The 16,704-nt window shown below is 45.7% G+C and overlaps 1 protein-coding gene across 1 annotated transcript; it reads left to right on the forward strand.

The window, feature by feature from the left end:
• Nucleotides 1-384: 384 nt before the first annotated feature.
• LOC103306569 (olfactory receptor 5AP2-like) lies at nucleotides 385-1,365 on the forward strand. The gene has a single exon (XM_008174323.2). It carries the CDS (start codon nucleotides 388-390, stop codon nucleotides 1,363-1,365), a length of 978 nt encoding a protein of 325 aa, XP_008172545.1. The 5' UTR covers nucleotides 385-387.
• The last annotated feature ends 15,339 nt before the right edge of the window (nucleotides 1,366-16,704 follow it).

Here is a 16,704-nt window from a genome sequence, read left to right on the forward strand (position 1 = left end):
CTCTTGGCTGAGTCCACTAGAGCCTGCTAGCCATTAGTTGAACTGATAATATGTTTGCAGTGCAAGAAGTCACAGTCCACCCTGGTGAGCCATGGGGACCACTTGTCGAAATTACAAACGACTTGACAATTTTGACATAAATATGCACAGCGGTGTGTGTGGTTTTCTGTCTGCATCGATCTCTTAACTGACCAGAGGAGGGTGATAATGGAAACTCAAAGATCTGAATAGGAAATTAGCCTCCAGAGTCTTGGTTCTTCACTGACCCCACAGGATGAGGAGCCTTATGGAATATTTATGGAACTAAATTGATGCTAAAGCATGATGAAAATGTATCCTCTACAGATTCCATTGTAAATTTTTGTTTCTTTCCCCTAGTTGGACCGCATGGCAAACCCAGAGCAAGTGAATCAAACGGTTTTCACAGAATTCATCCTACGAGGATTTGGGAATCTCCCTGAGCTACAAACTCTTCTCTTCCTGCTGTTTCTCGTTATCTACATCGTGACCATGGCTGGGAACATCCTGATCTCTGCGCTAGTTGTGACAGATCAGCACCTTCACACCCCCATGTACTTCTTCCTGGGGAACTTGTCCTGCTTGGAAACCTGCTACACCTCCACCATCCTGCCCACGGTGCTGGCTGGTCTCCTGATTGGGGACAGGACTATTTCATTCAATGGGTGTGTCACACAATTTTATTTCTTTGCTTCTGTGCTTGCTACAGAATGCCTTCTCCTGTCGGTGATGTCTTACGATCGATATTTAGCGATATGCAATCCACTGCATTATGCAGCCCGTATGAGTGGCAGGGCCTGCCTCCAACTTGCAGGTGGCTCTTGGATAGGAGGCTTCCTATGTAGTGGCATATCAACATTGTTGATATCTCATTTAACATTCTGTGGCCCCAACATTATTGATCATTTCTTTTGTGATTTTATCCCCCTTGTAAAGCTCTCCTGCAATAACCCTCACCTGATGGAAACATTGGGTTTCACACTCACTTTCCTTTCCTCACTGGTCCCATTCCTACTTACCTTGATGTCCTGTATCTGCATCATCGTCACCATCCTGAGAATCCCATCCACCACCAGAAGGGAACAGGCCTTTTCCACCTGCTCCTCCCACCTCATCGTGGTGAACATTTTTTATGGAACTCTGCTGATTGTCTATATGTTCCCAACCACCAACATCCTGAGTGACTTCAAGAAAGTTCTGTCTGTTATCTACACAGTCCTGACTCCCCTGGTCAATCCCCTCATCTACAGCCTGAGAAAGAAGAAGGTCCAGGAGGACCTGAGGGAAGCTTGCAGGAAATTCATGTTTGGACCATGCGAACCAGTCAGTTTCTTTTGGTTAAAATAGATGTAACATGGGCTGGGGTAGGGCCTGAACCAAAGACTGCTGAAGTCCCAGGTTGTATTTCTCTGAGCTTCATTGGTCTTCAAGTCATGCTTTTACAGGGTCATAGCTGTGGGAGAAAGTGGAGATGGAGAGACCTCTTAAATCCTGTGACTTCAGCCTTTTTAGGACCTATATAAGATGCCACAGGTGGGTACTATGGGGCATGTGGGAGACTTGAATTTGTGGCTGCTCAAAGTTCAGAGAATGAGGGGAGATTGTGCTCAGTGAGAGGGTGCAGATGAAGTGGACTCAGCTGGAACACTGGGCATCTATTCCGGGTAGGGTGAGAGACTTCTAGATATACACACAAACCCCTGAAAAATAAGATGCCTGCATTCTAAAAATACAGGTTTGCATGGAACTCCAATGTTAGAAAATTGAATAATTAACTTTTTTTTCATAGAGTTCAGAGTAGCAGCTGTGTTAGTCTGTATCCGCAAAAAGAAGAACAGGAGTACTTGTGGCACCTTAGAGACTAACAAATTTATTAGAGCATAAGCTTTCGTGGACTACAGCCCACTTCTTTGGATGCATCCGAAGAAGTGGGCTGTAGTCCACGAAAGCTTATGCTCTAATAAATTTGTTAGTCTCTAAGGTGCCACAAGTACTCCTGTTCTTCTTTTTTCATAGAGTGTATTTCATCCCCAGGCTTCACTCAAAGGAAGAGAAAAGGCAAAGGAAACCTCCTGACCTGTGCCCCAGAAACAGGACACCAGCACAGGACTCGTATTTGTCCATTTTTCAGCAATAATTCAGGGCCAGTTGTTTCCAGATACTTAGGGTCTGATTGGGAGTTTTCAAAGCCTCTGGGCACCTGGCCGGCCAAATGGGGCCCTGAAGGAGAGTCAGGAAGGAGAACGTGCACCTTCCTCAGGTTTGTACATCGCTCTGGGGCCTCGGCGTCCGGATCCCTGATGTGGGGCTCCACAGGGCACAACCAGTGGCACCTGAAGCCCATTTACGGGAAACACTTGGGTGCCTGCAGAGTTTGCCATCAGCCAACCTGGGGTTGTGAATCCCAGAGGGTCGGAGTGTGTTCGTGGCAGTAAACCAACTACCCAGAGTCCTAATCCAGTGCCCTGTCTGCTCCACCACATCCAATTGTATTTGACAATGGGACCGAAGGGTGTATGGTGCCCAACTCTCATTGACTATCCATAGGATTTGGGTGCCTAACATCTGCCTTTTATGGGAAAGCTCAGCCTTTACATTTACAGCCGAGCCAGTATCCTGAGAACTTTCCCAGGGGATGTTTTCTAGCAGTTCCTTCTCGTGTTTCTCCATTTTCTCAGTGACCCAATAACTGTGTCTCTGTCACCAAAAGTATCGTGCAATATGAGAACTAAACTGAGTTCTTTCTGCTGTCTCTCTTGTCAGATGTCCCCTTATCTCTCCCCTTTGTGTCCAGTGTGAGGAATAAATCCATCAAGGCTTGTCTACACATAGAAATTGCACCACTTAAACTATATTGGCCTATCCCTGCCTGTGACAGGGCCATGTGCCCATGGACTGGAGAGCCGGGGCCAAGCCAGCCCTGGTTAGAGAGGGGTCCCCACCTGAGGGGAATCAGGCCACTTCCAATAAAGGGCAGAAGGGGGATTGGGGAAGAGGGAAACTCAGGAGGCTGAAGTGAAAGTTCAGAGTGTGAATGAGGGAAAACCATGTGACTGGGGGAATTGCTCCAGCTAGGAAGTGCTGGGAGTGGCCTGCTAAGGCGGGCAGGATTCAGACCCAATGGTGGGAGTTTGCGGTGTAGGCAACTGGAGAGACGGTGTCATCTACATTTTAGTTCTGAATGTTAACTTAATAAATGAAACCTAAATGGGGGGCTATTGCTATTGGACTGGAAAAAACCTGTGTGGAGTTTATTTGGGTATCAAAGAAGGGAAACTGAGGTGAGGGGCTGTATTCTGGGCTTCCCTGAGGCCTCCAGGGGGCGCGGTGTGGGGTACACTCATCTAATCTGACTGGATACAACTACACTGATGTAAAGCTATACCAGACCAAGGGACATCGATATTGGTTCGCTGTGTCCGAGCTAGAGGCTGTACTGGTAGAAGTGTTTCCAAAACAATGTCACACAACTAACCCGAATAGTGATCCTGGTGCAAAGTCTGTGTGGAGACCTCGCGTAAGTGAATTCCTGTGCAACTACATCAGTATGTTTGTGGCTTTGAAAAGGACTCCAGGAATCCAAGGAACCTGTCTATTCTGTATTAAAATGGCATGCTGAGAATTTACACTGATTTGCCAAGTCAAAACCAGCCGACTGACGGAAAGAGACCTGACTGAATAATTCAGTTTACATATGTGGGGTGCATCTACACTGCAGCCAGGGGTGTGAATGGCATCTCCTATAGCCGCTCTAGCTGTACTCTAGCTTGTTCACTAAAAATAGAAACCGTGGTACCAGCTTCAGCGCCAGCTGCACAGGCAAAAATGTACCCAGGCCAAGGGGCATTGGGGGCTGCAGAGATAGGAAAAGGGCAGTTGTACTGTATCATGGAGACTAGGGAGAGTAGAGGGTGAAGTTTGGTAAAGGCATGGCCATGGTGTACAATGGGCGTTAGGAGGAAGCCAAGAGTAATATGGACAATGTTTTCTGTGTCCTTCCTTTGGATCTCAACACAGCAGCTGATCACAGTGAATGGTAAATAGCCAGTAGTAATGATTAAACCCCTGATTTCAGTTAAAAAATATTCCTTAAGTTATGCAGTCAAACAACTTGGAATTTAAAATTTAAGCCATGGTCCGAGAAGATTTTGGTCTGTCTCTGTATTCTAGCCAGTTTCCGATTAAATGTACATCCTTCGAAGAGTTAAGCAGTGGGATTTCATCCCTGTCTGCAATATTTTTGCCAGAGATTAATTTTTTAAAAACCTCATTTTCCAAAATACAGTTGTGTGAGCCACAAATATTCAACATTTGGGCATTATGAGACACAAAAGTTTCATGACACAAATTTTTCACACTTGTGATAAATTGGACGAGACCTTACTGTATGATTAGGGAGCAAATTATGCTAGGAGAGGACTGGGAAAAACGATCCTCTAGTTTGTTTTGCAGTCAGAAATAAGTGGATATTTGTGTTCTTCTGTAACTGCTGGAACATGTGTTCTGGTGGTTATCATTCACTCCAATAGACCAATCAGGGGCCTATAGTTCTGGAACAAGATTCTCCGATATGTGCTAATGAAGATCGATAATTTTTGATGGAAGTTTTTTACTATCAGAAAATGTCAAATTGTCAAGATCTAAATGTTCCATGGGAAATTTCTTCAAAAGTTTGTGTAGGGGGAATAAACAATAATTTTATAAAATAATTCAAAATGAAATATAATATAAAAAGGAAACAGTAGAATAGACTAGAAAATAAAATGGATGACATAAAAAGTAATAAAATATACATAAAATCTCAAAATAAAATTTAAAATAAAAAGTCAAAATTGGAATGAAAACAAAAATTTGAACTCATGGAATTTCCCATGAAATGAAAATTCTGGTCCTGAATAGAGTCAGGCATGGGAACACCCACCTTCCACAGGTTTGTGCATCGCTCTGGGGCTTCGGTGTGCAGATGCCTGGTGTGGGGCTGCAGAGGGCACATCCAGGGGCACCTACCACCTGTTTACTGCAAACACTTGGGTGCCTGCAGGATTTCCCAGCAGCCGAGCTAGGTTTGTGAATCCTGGGGGCCAGACTCTGGGATTTGGGTGCCTAAAGTGGGAGCTTTGTGATTCTAGCCCTAACTCCACACCCTTAACCTCATGTTATAGCTGGGGAACGCAGGCAGAATGAGGTGACATTACCTGAGGTGAATCACTCAGTGGGCTCGTGGCAGAAAACTAACTCTCCAAAGTCCCAGGCCAGTGCCCTGTCTGCTCCACCACGTCCAGTTCTAATTGACAATGGAAGGAAGGGTGATAGGTGCCCAACTCCCATTCACTGCCCATAGGATTTGAATGCCTAACATCAGCCTCTTATGGGAAAATCCAGCCTGTACATTTAGAGCCAAACCACTAGCGTGAGAATTCCTTCCACTCCCAGGGGATGTTTTCCACCAGTTCCTTCTCAGGTTTTACCTTGTTCCATGAGACCCTAATAACTGTGTGTCTGTCACCGAGAGCATCATGCAATAAAAGAACTAAACTAAGTCTTCTCTTTCTGTTGTCTCTTGTCAGACGTCCCATTATCTGTACTCTTCATGTCCAGAATGAGAAATAAATGTGTCAGGGCTTGCCTACACAGAGAAGTTGCACCACGTTACCTATATCTGCCTATGCCTGACTTGCACTGCAGAGCAGGGGCCAAGCCAGCCCTGGTTAGAGAAGGGTCCCCACCTGAGGGGAATCAGGTCATTTCCAATAAAGGGCTGAAGGGAGCCAGAATCAGAGGAAAACACAGGAGGCTGAAGTGAGACTTCAGAGAGTGATAGAGGCTCCTGCAGGGAAAACCATGAGACCAGGGAAATTCCTCCATTATATGGGGAATGAAGAAGGGAAACTGAGGTGAGGGGCTGTGTTCTGGGCTTCCCTGAGTCCTCTGGGGGAGCCGTGAGATGTCCACTAGTCTACACCAAGTAGATTCAATGATACTGATGTGATGGTGCTTCTGGTGGGATAGTTCATTCCCACATGGGAAGGGGAATAAGTGATCTATTGTTAAACTGTGTCTGCACGAGAGGTTATAGCGGTATAACTATTTGAATAATACATTCGCACCACTAACCAAAATAGTTATCCTGGTGCAAAATCTGAGTGGAAACCTTGTGTGAGTCCCAGTGAAAATACATCCGTACGTTCGTGGCTTAGAAACAAATTCCGATAATCCAATGAAAATGTTTTTTCCATTAACAGAATCATAGAAGAGTAGGACTGGAAGGGACCTCAGCTGGTCATCTAGTCCAGTCCCCTGCACTCAAGGCAGGACCACATCATTACGAGATCATCCCTGACACCTGTTTGTCTGACCTGTTCTCAGAAACCTCCAATGACGGAGATTCCACAACCTTGCGAAACAATTTAGTCCAGTGCTTAACCACACTGGCAGTTAGGAAGTTTTTCCTAATGTCCAACCTATATTGCCCTGTCAAAAAATATAAAGGGAAGGGTAACAACCTTTATGAATGCAGTAACATAAAATCCCTCCTGGCCAGAGGTACAGAATCACTTACCTGTAAGGGGTTAATCAGTTCAATTAATCTAATTGGCACATGACCAGAAGGACCAATGGGTAAAGAATCTACTTTCAAATGGGGGGGGGGGGGTTGTTTGTGCTCTCTTTGTTGGTTCCCTCTCAGGACAAACAGAGAGACCAAGCAGGTAAAGCAGCTCCTCACAAGATCCTGAAGTGATACATCTAAAATTACAGAAATTGTAAGTAAGGCAAGGAAATGCATTAGATTATCTTTTGTTTTAGCTTGTCAATTTTCCCTGTGCTAAGAGGTAATTTTATTCCTGTTTTGTAACTGGGAAGCAGAGTCAGAGGGGAATCCTCTGTGTTTAAAATCTTTTTATTTACCCTGTAAAGTTATCTTCCATCTTGATTTTGCAAGTGTGATTCTTTTACTTTTTTAAAAAAATAAAATTATTCTTTTAAGAACCTGATTGATTTTCAGTGTCCTAAAAAACAGGGATTTGGTCTGTGCTCACTTTGTTAACGTATTGGTTGATATATTATTCTCAAGCCACCTCCCCTCCAGGAAAGGGGGTGAAGGGCTTGGGGGGATATTTGGGGGGGGGGAATAGGGCTCCAAGTTGCCCCTCTCTGAATGTTTGTTTACCATCCAAGGACAGCAATACCATCCAAAGACAAGGAAAGGAAATTGTGCATTGGGGAAGTTTTTAACCAAAACTGGTGGAATATAAGCTTAGGGGGTCTTTCATGCAGGTCCACACATCTGTACCCCAGAGTTCAGAGTGGGCAGGGAAGTTTGACATGCCCTTGCTGCAATTTAAGCCCATTGATTCTTGTCCTATCCTAAGCAATTAAGGAGAACAACTTTTCACCCTCTTCTTGTAACAATCGTTTATGTACTTGAAAACAGTTGTCATGTCCCCTCTTAGTCTTCTGTTCTCCAGACTAAACAAACCCATTTTTTTCAATCTTCCCTCATAGGTCATGTTTTCTAGACCTTTAGTCATTTTTGTTGCTTTTCTCTGGACTTTCTCCAATTTGTCCCCAATCTTTCCTGAACTGGACACAATACTCCAGTGCAGGCTTAATAAGCGTAGTATAGAATGAAAGAAGTGTGTCTCATATCTTGCTTACAACACTCCTGATAATACATCCAGAATGATGTTAAGGGTTTGTTTGTTTCCAAGAGTGTACTGTTGTACATCCTGTTTTTGTACAGTGCCAGTTGCACATGAAAGAATGTACCTTGGGCAAAGGGACATTGGGGGCAGCAGAGGGTTAGAATGGGAAAGGGGAAGCTCTATTATAGCATGGGGGCACTGGGCATAGCAGAGGAGGAAGGCTGGGAAAGCGGCGGTTATACTGTGTACTGGGAATCGGGGGATGCAAAGGTTCGTGTGTCCAATGTTTTATATATCCTTGTTAATGATCTCTACATGGCAGCTGATCACAGGGAATGCCAAATAAAATAATTCTTTTTAACTGAAATCACAGGTTTTATATTCCTTAAAGTTATGAAGAGTGAATCAACTTGGAATTAAAAACGTAAGCCGCAGTGTGAGAAGATTCAGTTCTCTCCATGTATTCTAGCTAATGTGCAGATTAGACGTGTTTCCCTCGAAGAGTTGAGCAATGGGATTTCATCCCTGTGGGCATGGGAGGTGCATGAGCCACTCCTTGGGGGAGGCTATCCCCCAGCACCGCCCCTTCTACTTGAGACCTCGCACACATCTACCTTCCCTATGCTGCCGGAGTCCCGAGCCCCTCTCTCCCCTCCCTGCCACCTGGGCAGGGAAGTCTTATTTCTTCCACCATGGTAGGACACTTCCCACACAACTCCTTAATTAATTCTGCTGGCATCATTGCAGTACACAACATAGCAACCCAAGGACCGGGTCTATTGCCAGACGCTTGCAGCATCTCCTTCCTTTCCGCCTCTGTTACCCTCAGGAGACTGATATCACATTGAGTTGCCTAGGGGACATGGGGAAAGTTCTCATTAAAAGTGCTCTGACACGGAAAAAAAGGGGCATGTAGAACCCCCACCACCACACACACACACACACACACACACACTGGATCATCAAACCACACGGCCGCTAATGTACTTTTACTGTGCTCGGCATTGGTCATCAAGTATTTAAAGTAGCTGATGGGGTCTGGGGCCCCACGTGAGAGATTCCATAGTTTGGGAGTGAAAACATTCCCCACCCCAGCCCCATTTGTAAACAGCTTCCCGTGGTGCTATGGGAAAGGGCCATTGTTGACTAGCTATGGGATGGTGTTCCAAGAAGAAGGAGTGCTAGGCAGAGATGGGCTCCACCTAACTAAGAGAGGGAAGAGCATCTTCGCCAGCAGGCTGGCTAACCTAGTGAGGAGGGCTTTAAACTAGGTTCACCGGGGGAAGGAGACCAAAGCCCTGAGGTAAGTGGGGAAATGGGATCCTGGGAGGAAGCACAAGCAGGAGAGTGCAAGAGGGGAGGACTCCTGTCTCATGCTGAGAAAGAGGGACGATCGATGAGTTATCTTAAGTGCCTATACACAAATGCAAGAAGCCTGGGAAACAAGCAGGGAGAACTGGAAGTCCTGGCACAGTCAGGGAACTATGATGTGATTGGAATAACAGAGACTTGGTGGGATAACTCACATGACTGGAGTACTGTCATGGATGGATATAAACTGTTCAGGAAGGACAGGCAGGGCAGAAAAGGTGGGGGAGTTGCGTTGTATGTAAGAGAGGAGTATGACCTTCTCAGAGCTCCGGTATGAAACTGCAGAAAAACCTGAGAGTCTCTGGATAAAGTTGAGAAGTGTGAGCAACAAGGGTGATGTCATGGTTGGAGTCTGCTATAGACCACCAGACCAGGGGGATGAGGTGGACGAGGCTTTCTTCTGGCAACTAGCAGAAGTTGCTAGATCGCAGGCCCTGGTTCTCATGGGAGACTTTAATCACCCTGATATCTGCTGGGAGAGCAATACAGCGGTGCACAGGCAATCCAGGAAATTTTTGGATAGTGTAGGGGACAATTTCCTGGTGCAAGTGCTGGAGGAACCAACTAGGGGCAAAGCTTTTCTTGACCTGCTACTCACAAACAGAGAAGAACTAGTAGGGGAAGCAAAAGTGGATGGGAACCTGGGAGGCAGTGACCATGAGATGGTCGAGTTCAGGATCCTGACACAAGGAAGAAAGGAGAGCAGCAGAATACGGACCCTGGACTTCAGAAAAGCAGACTTTGACTCCCTCAGGGAACAGATGGGCAGGATCCCCTGGGAGAATAACATGAAGGGCAAAGGGGTCCAGGAGAGCTGGCTGTATTTTAAAGAATCCTTATTGAGGTTGCAGGAACAAACCATCCCGATGTGTAGAAAGAATAGTAAATATGGCAGGCGACAAGCTTGGCTAAACAGTGAAATCCTTGCTGATCTTAAACGCAAAAAAGAAGTTTACAAGAAGTGGAAGATTGGACAAATGACCAGGGAGGAGTATAAAAATATTGCTCAGGCGTGCAGGAGTGAAATCAGGAAGGCCAAATCACACTTGGAGTTGCAGTTAGCAAGAGATGTTAAGAGTAACAAGAAGGGTTTCTTCAGGCATGTTAGCAACAAGAAGAAAATCAAGGAAAGTGTGGGCCCCTTACTGAATGAGGGAGGCAACCTAGTGACCGAGGATGTGGAAAAAGCTAATGTACTCAATGATTTTTTTGCCTCTGTCTTCACGAACAAGGTCAGCTCCCAGACTGCTGCACTGGGCAGTACAGCATGGGGAGAAGGTGACCAACCCTCTGTGGAGAAAGAAGTGGTTCGGGACTATTTAGAAAAACTGGACGTGCACAAGTCCATGGGGCCGGATGCGCTGCATCCGAGGGTGCTAAAGGAGTTGGCGGGTGAGATTGCAGAGCCATTAGCCATTATTTTTGAAAACTCATGGCGATCGGGGGAGGTCCCAGATGACTGGAAAAAGGCTAATGTAGTGCCCATCTTTAAAAAAGGGAAGAAGGAGGATCCGGGGAACTACAGGCCAGTCAGCCTCACCTCAGTCCCTGGAAAAATCATGGAGCAGGTCCTCAAGGAATCAATTATGAAACATTTAGAGGAGAGGAAAGTGATCAGGAACAGTCAGCATGGATTCACGAAGGGGAAGTCGTGCCTGACTAACCTAATTGCCTTCTATGATGAGATAACTGGCTCTGTGGATGAGGGGAAAGCAGTGGATGTGTTATTCCTTGACTTTAGCAAAGCTTTTGATACTGTCTCCCACAGTATTCTTGCCACCAAGTTAAAGAAGTATGGGCTGGATGAATGGACTGTAAGGTGGATAGAAAGCTGGCTAGATCGTCGGGCTCAACGGGTAGTGATCAATGGCTCCATGTCTAGTTGGCAGCCGGTTTCAAGCGGAGTGCCCCAAGGGTCGGTCCTGGGGCCGGTTTTGTTTAATATCTTTATTAATGATCTGGAGGATGGTGTGGACTGCACTCTCAGCAAGTTTGCAGATGACACTAAACTAGGAGGCGTGGTAGATACACTAGAGGGTAGGGATCGGATACAGAGGGACCTAGACAAATTAGAAGATTGGGCCGAAAAAAACCTGATGAGGTTCAACAAGGACAAGTGCAGAGTCCTGCACTTAGGACGGAAGAATCCCATGCACTGCTACAGACTAGGGACCGAATGGCTAGGTAGCAGTTCTGCAGAAAAGGACCTAGGGGTCACAGTGGACGAGAAGCTGGATATGAGTCAACAGTGTGCTCTTGTTGCCAAGAAGGCTAACGGCATTTTGGGCTGTATAAGTAGGGGCATTGCCAGCAGATCGAGGAACGTGATCGTTCCCCTTTATTCGACATTGGTGAGGCCTCATCTGGAATACTGTGTCCAGTTTTGGGCCCCACACTACAAGAAGGATGTGGAAAAATTGGAAAGAGTCCAGCGGAGGGCAACAAAAATGATTAGGGGTCTGGAGCACATGATTTATGAGGAGAGGCTGAGGGAACTGGGATTGTTTAGTCTCCAGAAGAGAAGAATGAGGGGGATTTGATAGCAGCCTTCAACTACCTGAAGGGGGGTTCCAAAGAGGATGGAGCTCGGCTGTTCTCGGTGGTGGCAGACGACGAGCAATGGTCTCAAGTTGCAGTGGGGGAGGTCCAGGTTGGATATCAGGAAAAACTATTTCACTAGGAGGGTGGTGAAACACTGGAATGCGTTACCTAGGGAGGTGGTGGAGTCTCCTTCCTTGGAGGTTTTTAAGGCCCGGCTTGACAAAGCCCTGGCTGGGATGATTTAGCTGGGAATTGGTCCTGCTTTGAGCAGGGGGTTGGACTAGATGACCTCTTGAGGTCCCTTCCAACTCTGATATTCTATGATTCTATGATTCTATTCTATACCTCTGCTCCTGACATGAGCCTGCCATAAGCTTCATTAAAAGTGCGGTCACCCATAACCCGAGGGGCCTACTCACCATGGCTGGAGCAGCAAAATGGCACCATGAACAGTTATGGGTTCTGATTATGTTATGGCTTGCGCCTAGTGTAATAGGGTTTTTTTTTATGAAAATGGTCTTGTTATGGAAACATTTTATTCATGTACAATGGCTCCTTTATTTTTTTCCCTGACTGACAGCTGAAAATGTGTCCTTCAGCATGTCATCAACACCTGAAAACAGACTTTCACTGATTAGAATAAGGAGAAAGAGAACGCGGGAGGACTTGTTCACTGAGATAATGAACACGTCCAGCACAGATGACACAGAGCTGAGGGTGTGGAGGATTTCACTGTTTGAGTAGTTCGATGTGGACATGGAGAGCAGGAAAGCTTTCAATGACCGAGAGTGTGCAGGGGAAGGTACAAGGAACAGAAGGCCCCCAGTCACAGACCTTTGATGGTCTGTAATGCAGTGTTATGTTACACAGCTGAAAATGTTTCTCCTGTTCCAACTTTACAATCCCTTATCCCCAAGGTTACCTTTTCTTTCTGTTTTCCCTCTTTACTTATGTTTGTTAAATAAAGTAAATGGATTCAAGAAATAAATGTTCTTTATTGAGTAGAAGCAGTGGGCTTGGGCGGGGGATAGGCTTTACAGGGACGGTGATACAAGCCAGGGGAAGGTTTGGGAAAGCACAGTGCAGACAAGCAGCTCACATTACTGTGACTCATTATTGAAACGGCTTTTCAAAGCCTCGCAGATACGCAGCGCCCTTTGCTGTGCTCTTCTTGCCCTGGTGGGTGGCTGCTAAAAAATGGCTGCCATGTGATCAGTCTCAACTGCCCACCCCGGCTGAAAATTTTCCCCCTTTTTTTCACAGATATTATAGAGCACACAGCAGGCAGCTAGAAGCATGGGTATGTTCCCCTCACTAAGGTCCAATCTTGTTAGGAGACTTTTCCAGCACCCTGTCATGAGACCAAAGGCACATTCAAACACCATTCTGCACTTGCTGAGCCTATAGTTGAACCATTCCTTATTGCTGTTCAGACAGCCGGTGTATGGCTTCATGAGCAATGGGAGCATGGGGTAGGATGGGTCACCCAGGATAACTATAGGTATCTCAATGTTGTCAATGTTAATTTTGTGGTCTGGAAAGAAACTCCTGGACTGCAGCTTTTCGAACAGACCCAAGTTCCTAATGATGTGTGCGTCAAGAACCTTTCCTGACCATCCTATGTTGATGTCGGTAAAATACCCCCTGTGATCCACCAGTGCATGCAATCTATCGCCCCACCGCAACTAGGGAACCCCATCACAGCAAAACCATCCACTATGTCCTGCACATTTCCCAGTCTCACTGCCCTTTGTAGCAGAAGTCGATGAATGGCCCTGCACACTTGGAGCACAGCAGCTCCCACAGTTGATTTATCTACTCCAAACTGATTCCCCACTGACCGGTAACTGTCTGGCGTTCCAAACTTCCAAACAGCAATCGCCACTCGTTTCTCCACTGTCAGAGCAGCTCTCATTTTTGTTTTGCTGAACTGCAGGGCTGGGGAAACCGCTGCACAAAGTTCCTGGAAGGGGTCTTTCTGCATTCGAAAGTTCTGTGGCCACTGCTCATCATCCCATACCTGCAAAACGATGTGGTCCCACCAGTCAATGCTTGTTTCATGGGACCATAAATGGTGCTCAAAGGAGGCGAACAGTCGTTCTGGGGCTGAACCCCACACATGCCGGTTCTACAATGAACTGCATGCGATTCTTGGGGGTGACCCTACCAGCACCCTCACAAGCAATGTGCAGCTGCTCTGTGACTGCCATCAGTAACTGAAGTGTTTTTTCCAATGGCTTGCAGCACGGCTGCTTGCAGGACATCGTTATGTTCCATGTGGCAGACCCTACTTCGGCTGTGGAAATATTGCAGGAGAAAGCACAAGGTGTTTGAGATGCTCACAGCAAGAGAGCACAGCTGAGCAGGCTCCAGGCTTCTGGGGTTATGGCATACGCACGGCGGTTTAAAGGTGCAAAAACCACTATGTTGTTTGCCATTAATGTCAGGGAGGGAGCACAGTGCATCATGGGATGCCAATGCAATGTTCCTCCTGCAACAATGTTTTGGTCCCATGAGGCATTGCACAAACTTCCCAAACCACAATGCACCAAGTTGCACTTTGGGATAGCTACCTACAATGCACTACTTTGTGCATTGATGCAGGGGCTGCTAGTGAAGATGCACTCCATCAAGACAGTGAGCATGGTGTGCCCACGCACAATCGATTTCATTAATGCAGGGGCTCGAGGTTGAATAAGATAAAATTGACAGAATTTTGTAGTGTAAAAAAGCCCATAGTTGGATTTTCATTCGGATATAAGTGGATATTCGTAACCTTCTGCAAATGCTAGAAGAAACCTTCCCTTCAGGACAAGAAGTGACAGTAGATCAAAAACTTCATGCTGAAAAAGGACAGTGTTGGAGTCAAGTTGTAGACTATATTGCAATACACACAACTGAAATGATTATATTGACTGTACCCAAACTGGCTCACAAACTGGCTAGTGTGAATGTAGAACAGTGTCCTTTATTGAATGGAATCAGTGCTATTCTTTGGTCCTCAAACTGTTACAGACCAGTTCGAGACCTACAGTTCTGGTACAAGATTACATAATTTGTATTATGTGCTGTGGCACTGAAGATGCGTGAGATTCTGAAACTTTTCTGAGAATGGGAAGAAAGTTTGTACTTTATAATCTCAGGTCTCTGACTTCCATGCTTTCATGGTATGGGCCTTTCCAAGAACCCTATGGGAGTTAGGTGCCAAATTCTCATAGCAAGTTGAAAGTTGGGTCCTTATTGGGTCCTTATTCTGTACATTAACCCCCTTTGAAATTCCCAACCTAAACGTATAAAGCACCCTGTTACACCTGCATTTTATCTGAGCAGCAGGCTGCACTTACTCGTTTCAGAAATGACTGACTGGGAGGCAGTGAGCTAAGAGTAACATTTTCAAAAACAGTTAAGCAAACTTCAGAAGTGACATAGGAGGCTAAATCCCGCTGTCTTTCAGTTAGACTTAGGTTGCTAAGCCTCAGCAAGTGAGAAACTTTTGAAAATGGGACTTAGGCTTCAAAATCATTTAGACTCTTTAAAAATGTTACGTGAACTAATTGAGTGAGCTCATTAGATGGTGTCAAGGCTGCTTCCCCACTTTGAACTTTAGGGTACAAATGTGGGGGCCTGCATGAAAACTTCTAAGCTTAACTACCAGCTTAGATCTGGTCCACTGCCACCATCCCAAAGCTAATTCCCTTCCCTGGGTAGCCTTGAGAGACCTTCACCAATTCCCTGGTGAATACAGATCCAATCCACTTGGATCTTAAAACAAGGAGATATCAATCAGGTTCTTTAAAAGAAGGCTTTTAATTAAAGAAAAAGGTAAAAATCATCTCTGTAAAATTAGTATGGAAAATAACTTTACAGGGTGATCAAACTTAAAGAGCTCAGAGGACCCCCCTCTAGCCTGAGGTTCAAAGTACAGCAAACAGAGATAAACACTCTAGTAAAAGGTACATTTACAAGTTGAGAAAACAAAGTAAAACTAACACGCCTTGCCTGGCTGTTTACTTACAAGTTTGAAATATGAGAGACTTGTTTAGAAAGATGTGGAGAACCTGGATTGATGTCTGGTCCCTCTCAGTCCCAAGAGCGAACAACCCCCAAAACAAAGAGCACAAACAAAAGCCCTCCCTCCCCCCAAGATTTGAAAGTATCTTGTCCCCTTATTGGTCCTTTGGGTCAGGTGTCAGCCAGGTTACCCGAGCTTCTTAACCCTTTACAGGTAAAAGGATTTTGGAGTCTCTGGCCAGGAGGGATTTTATAGTACTGTACACAGGAGAGCTGTTACCCTTCCCTTTATAGTTATGACACGCCCCCCAAATCACAGATAGTGTTGGACAGCCGGTTCCACACTGGCTGTGATTTCTTCCTGGAGCTCTAGGAGAAAACAGAGTTAATAAGACACATGCACCTTTAGACATACTACTGATTATATAAAAACTAACAATATGTTCCACATTCCAAGAACAATATTTAACCAGTTGATTCTGGAAAACTTTCCCGGGAGAGTGCATCAGCCACTTTGTTAGAAGCCCCTGAAATGTGTTGTATTTCAAAATCAAAATCTTGGAGAGTTAAACTCCACCGAAGAAGTTTTTTGTTATTAGTGGTATGAAGCCACTGTAGCGCAGCATGGTCTGTTTGTAGTTGGAAACGCCGTCCCCAAACATATGGTCGTAGCTTTTCCAGCGCGTACACAATGGCGTAGCATTCCTTTTCGCTGATTGACCAGTGGCTTTCCCTCTCAGACAGTTTCTTGCTGAGAAACACGACAGGATGGAATTCTTCATCCGGTCTTTCCTGCATTAAAACTGCTCCCATGCCCCGCTCGGACGCATCTGTGGTTACTAGGAACGGTTTGTCAAAGTCTGGGGCCCTTAGCAAAGGGTCAGACATGAGCGTCGCCTTAAGCTGGTGAAAGGCCTTTTGACACTCATCAGTCCACTGAACTGCATTTGGCTGTTTCTTTCTGGTTAGGTCTGTCAGCGGGGCGGTGATTTGGCTGTAGTGTGGTACAAATCGCCTATAATATCCGGCCAAGCCTAAGAAGGATTGGACCTGTTTCTTTGACTTTGGAACCGGCCACTTTTGGATAGCATCCACTTTGGCCTGTAGGGGATTTATAGTT

Source organism: Chrysemys picta, chromosome 13, assembly GCF_011386835.1.
Source record: "Chrysemys picta bellii isolate R12L10 chromosome 13, ASM1138683v2, whole genome shotgun sequence".
Taxonomy (NCBI): domain Eukaryota; kingdom Metazoa; phylum Chordata; order Testudines; family Emydidae; genus Chrysemys; species Chrysemys picta.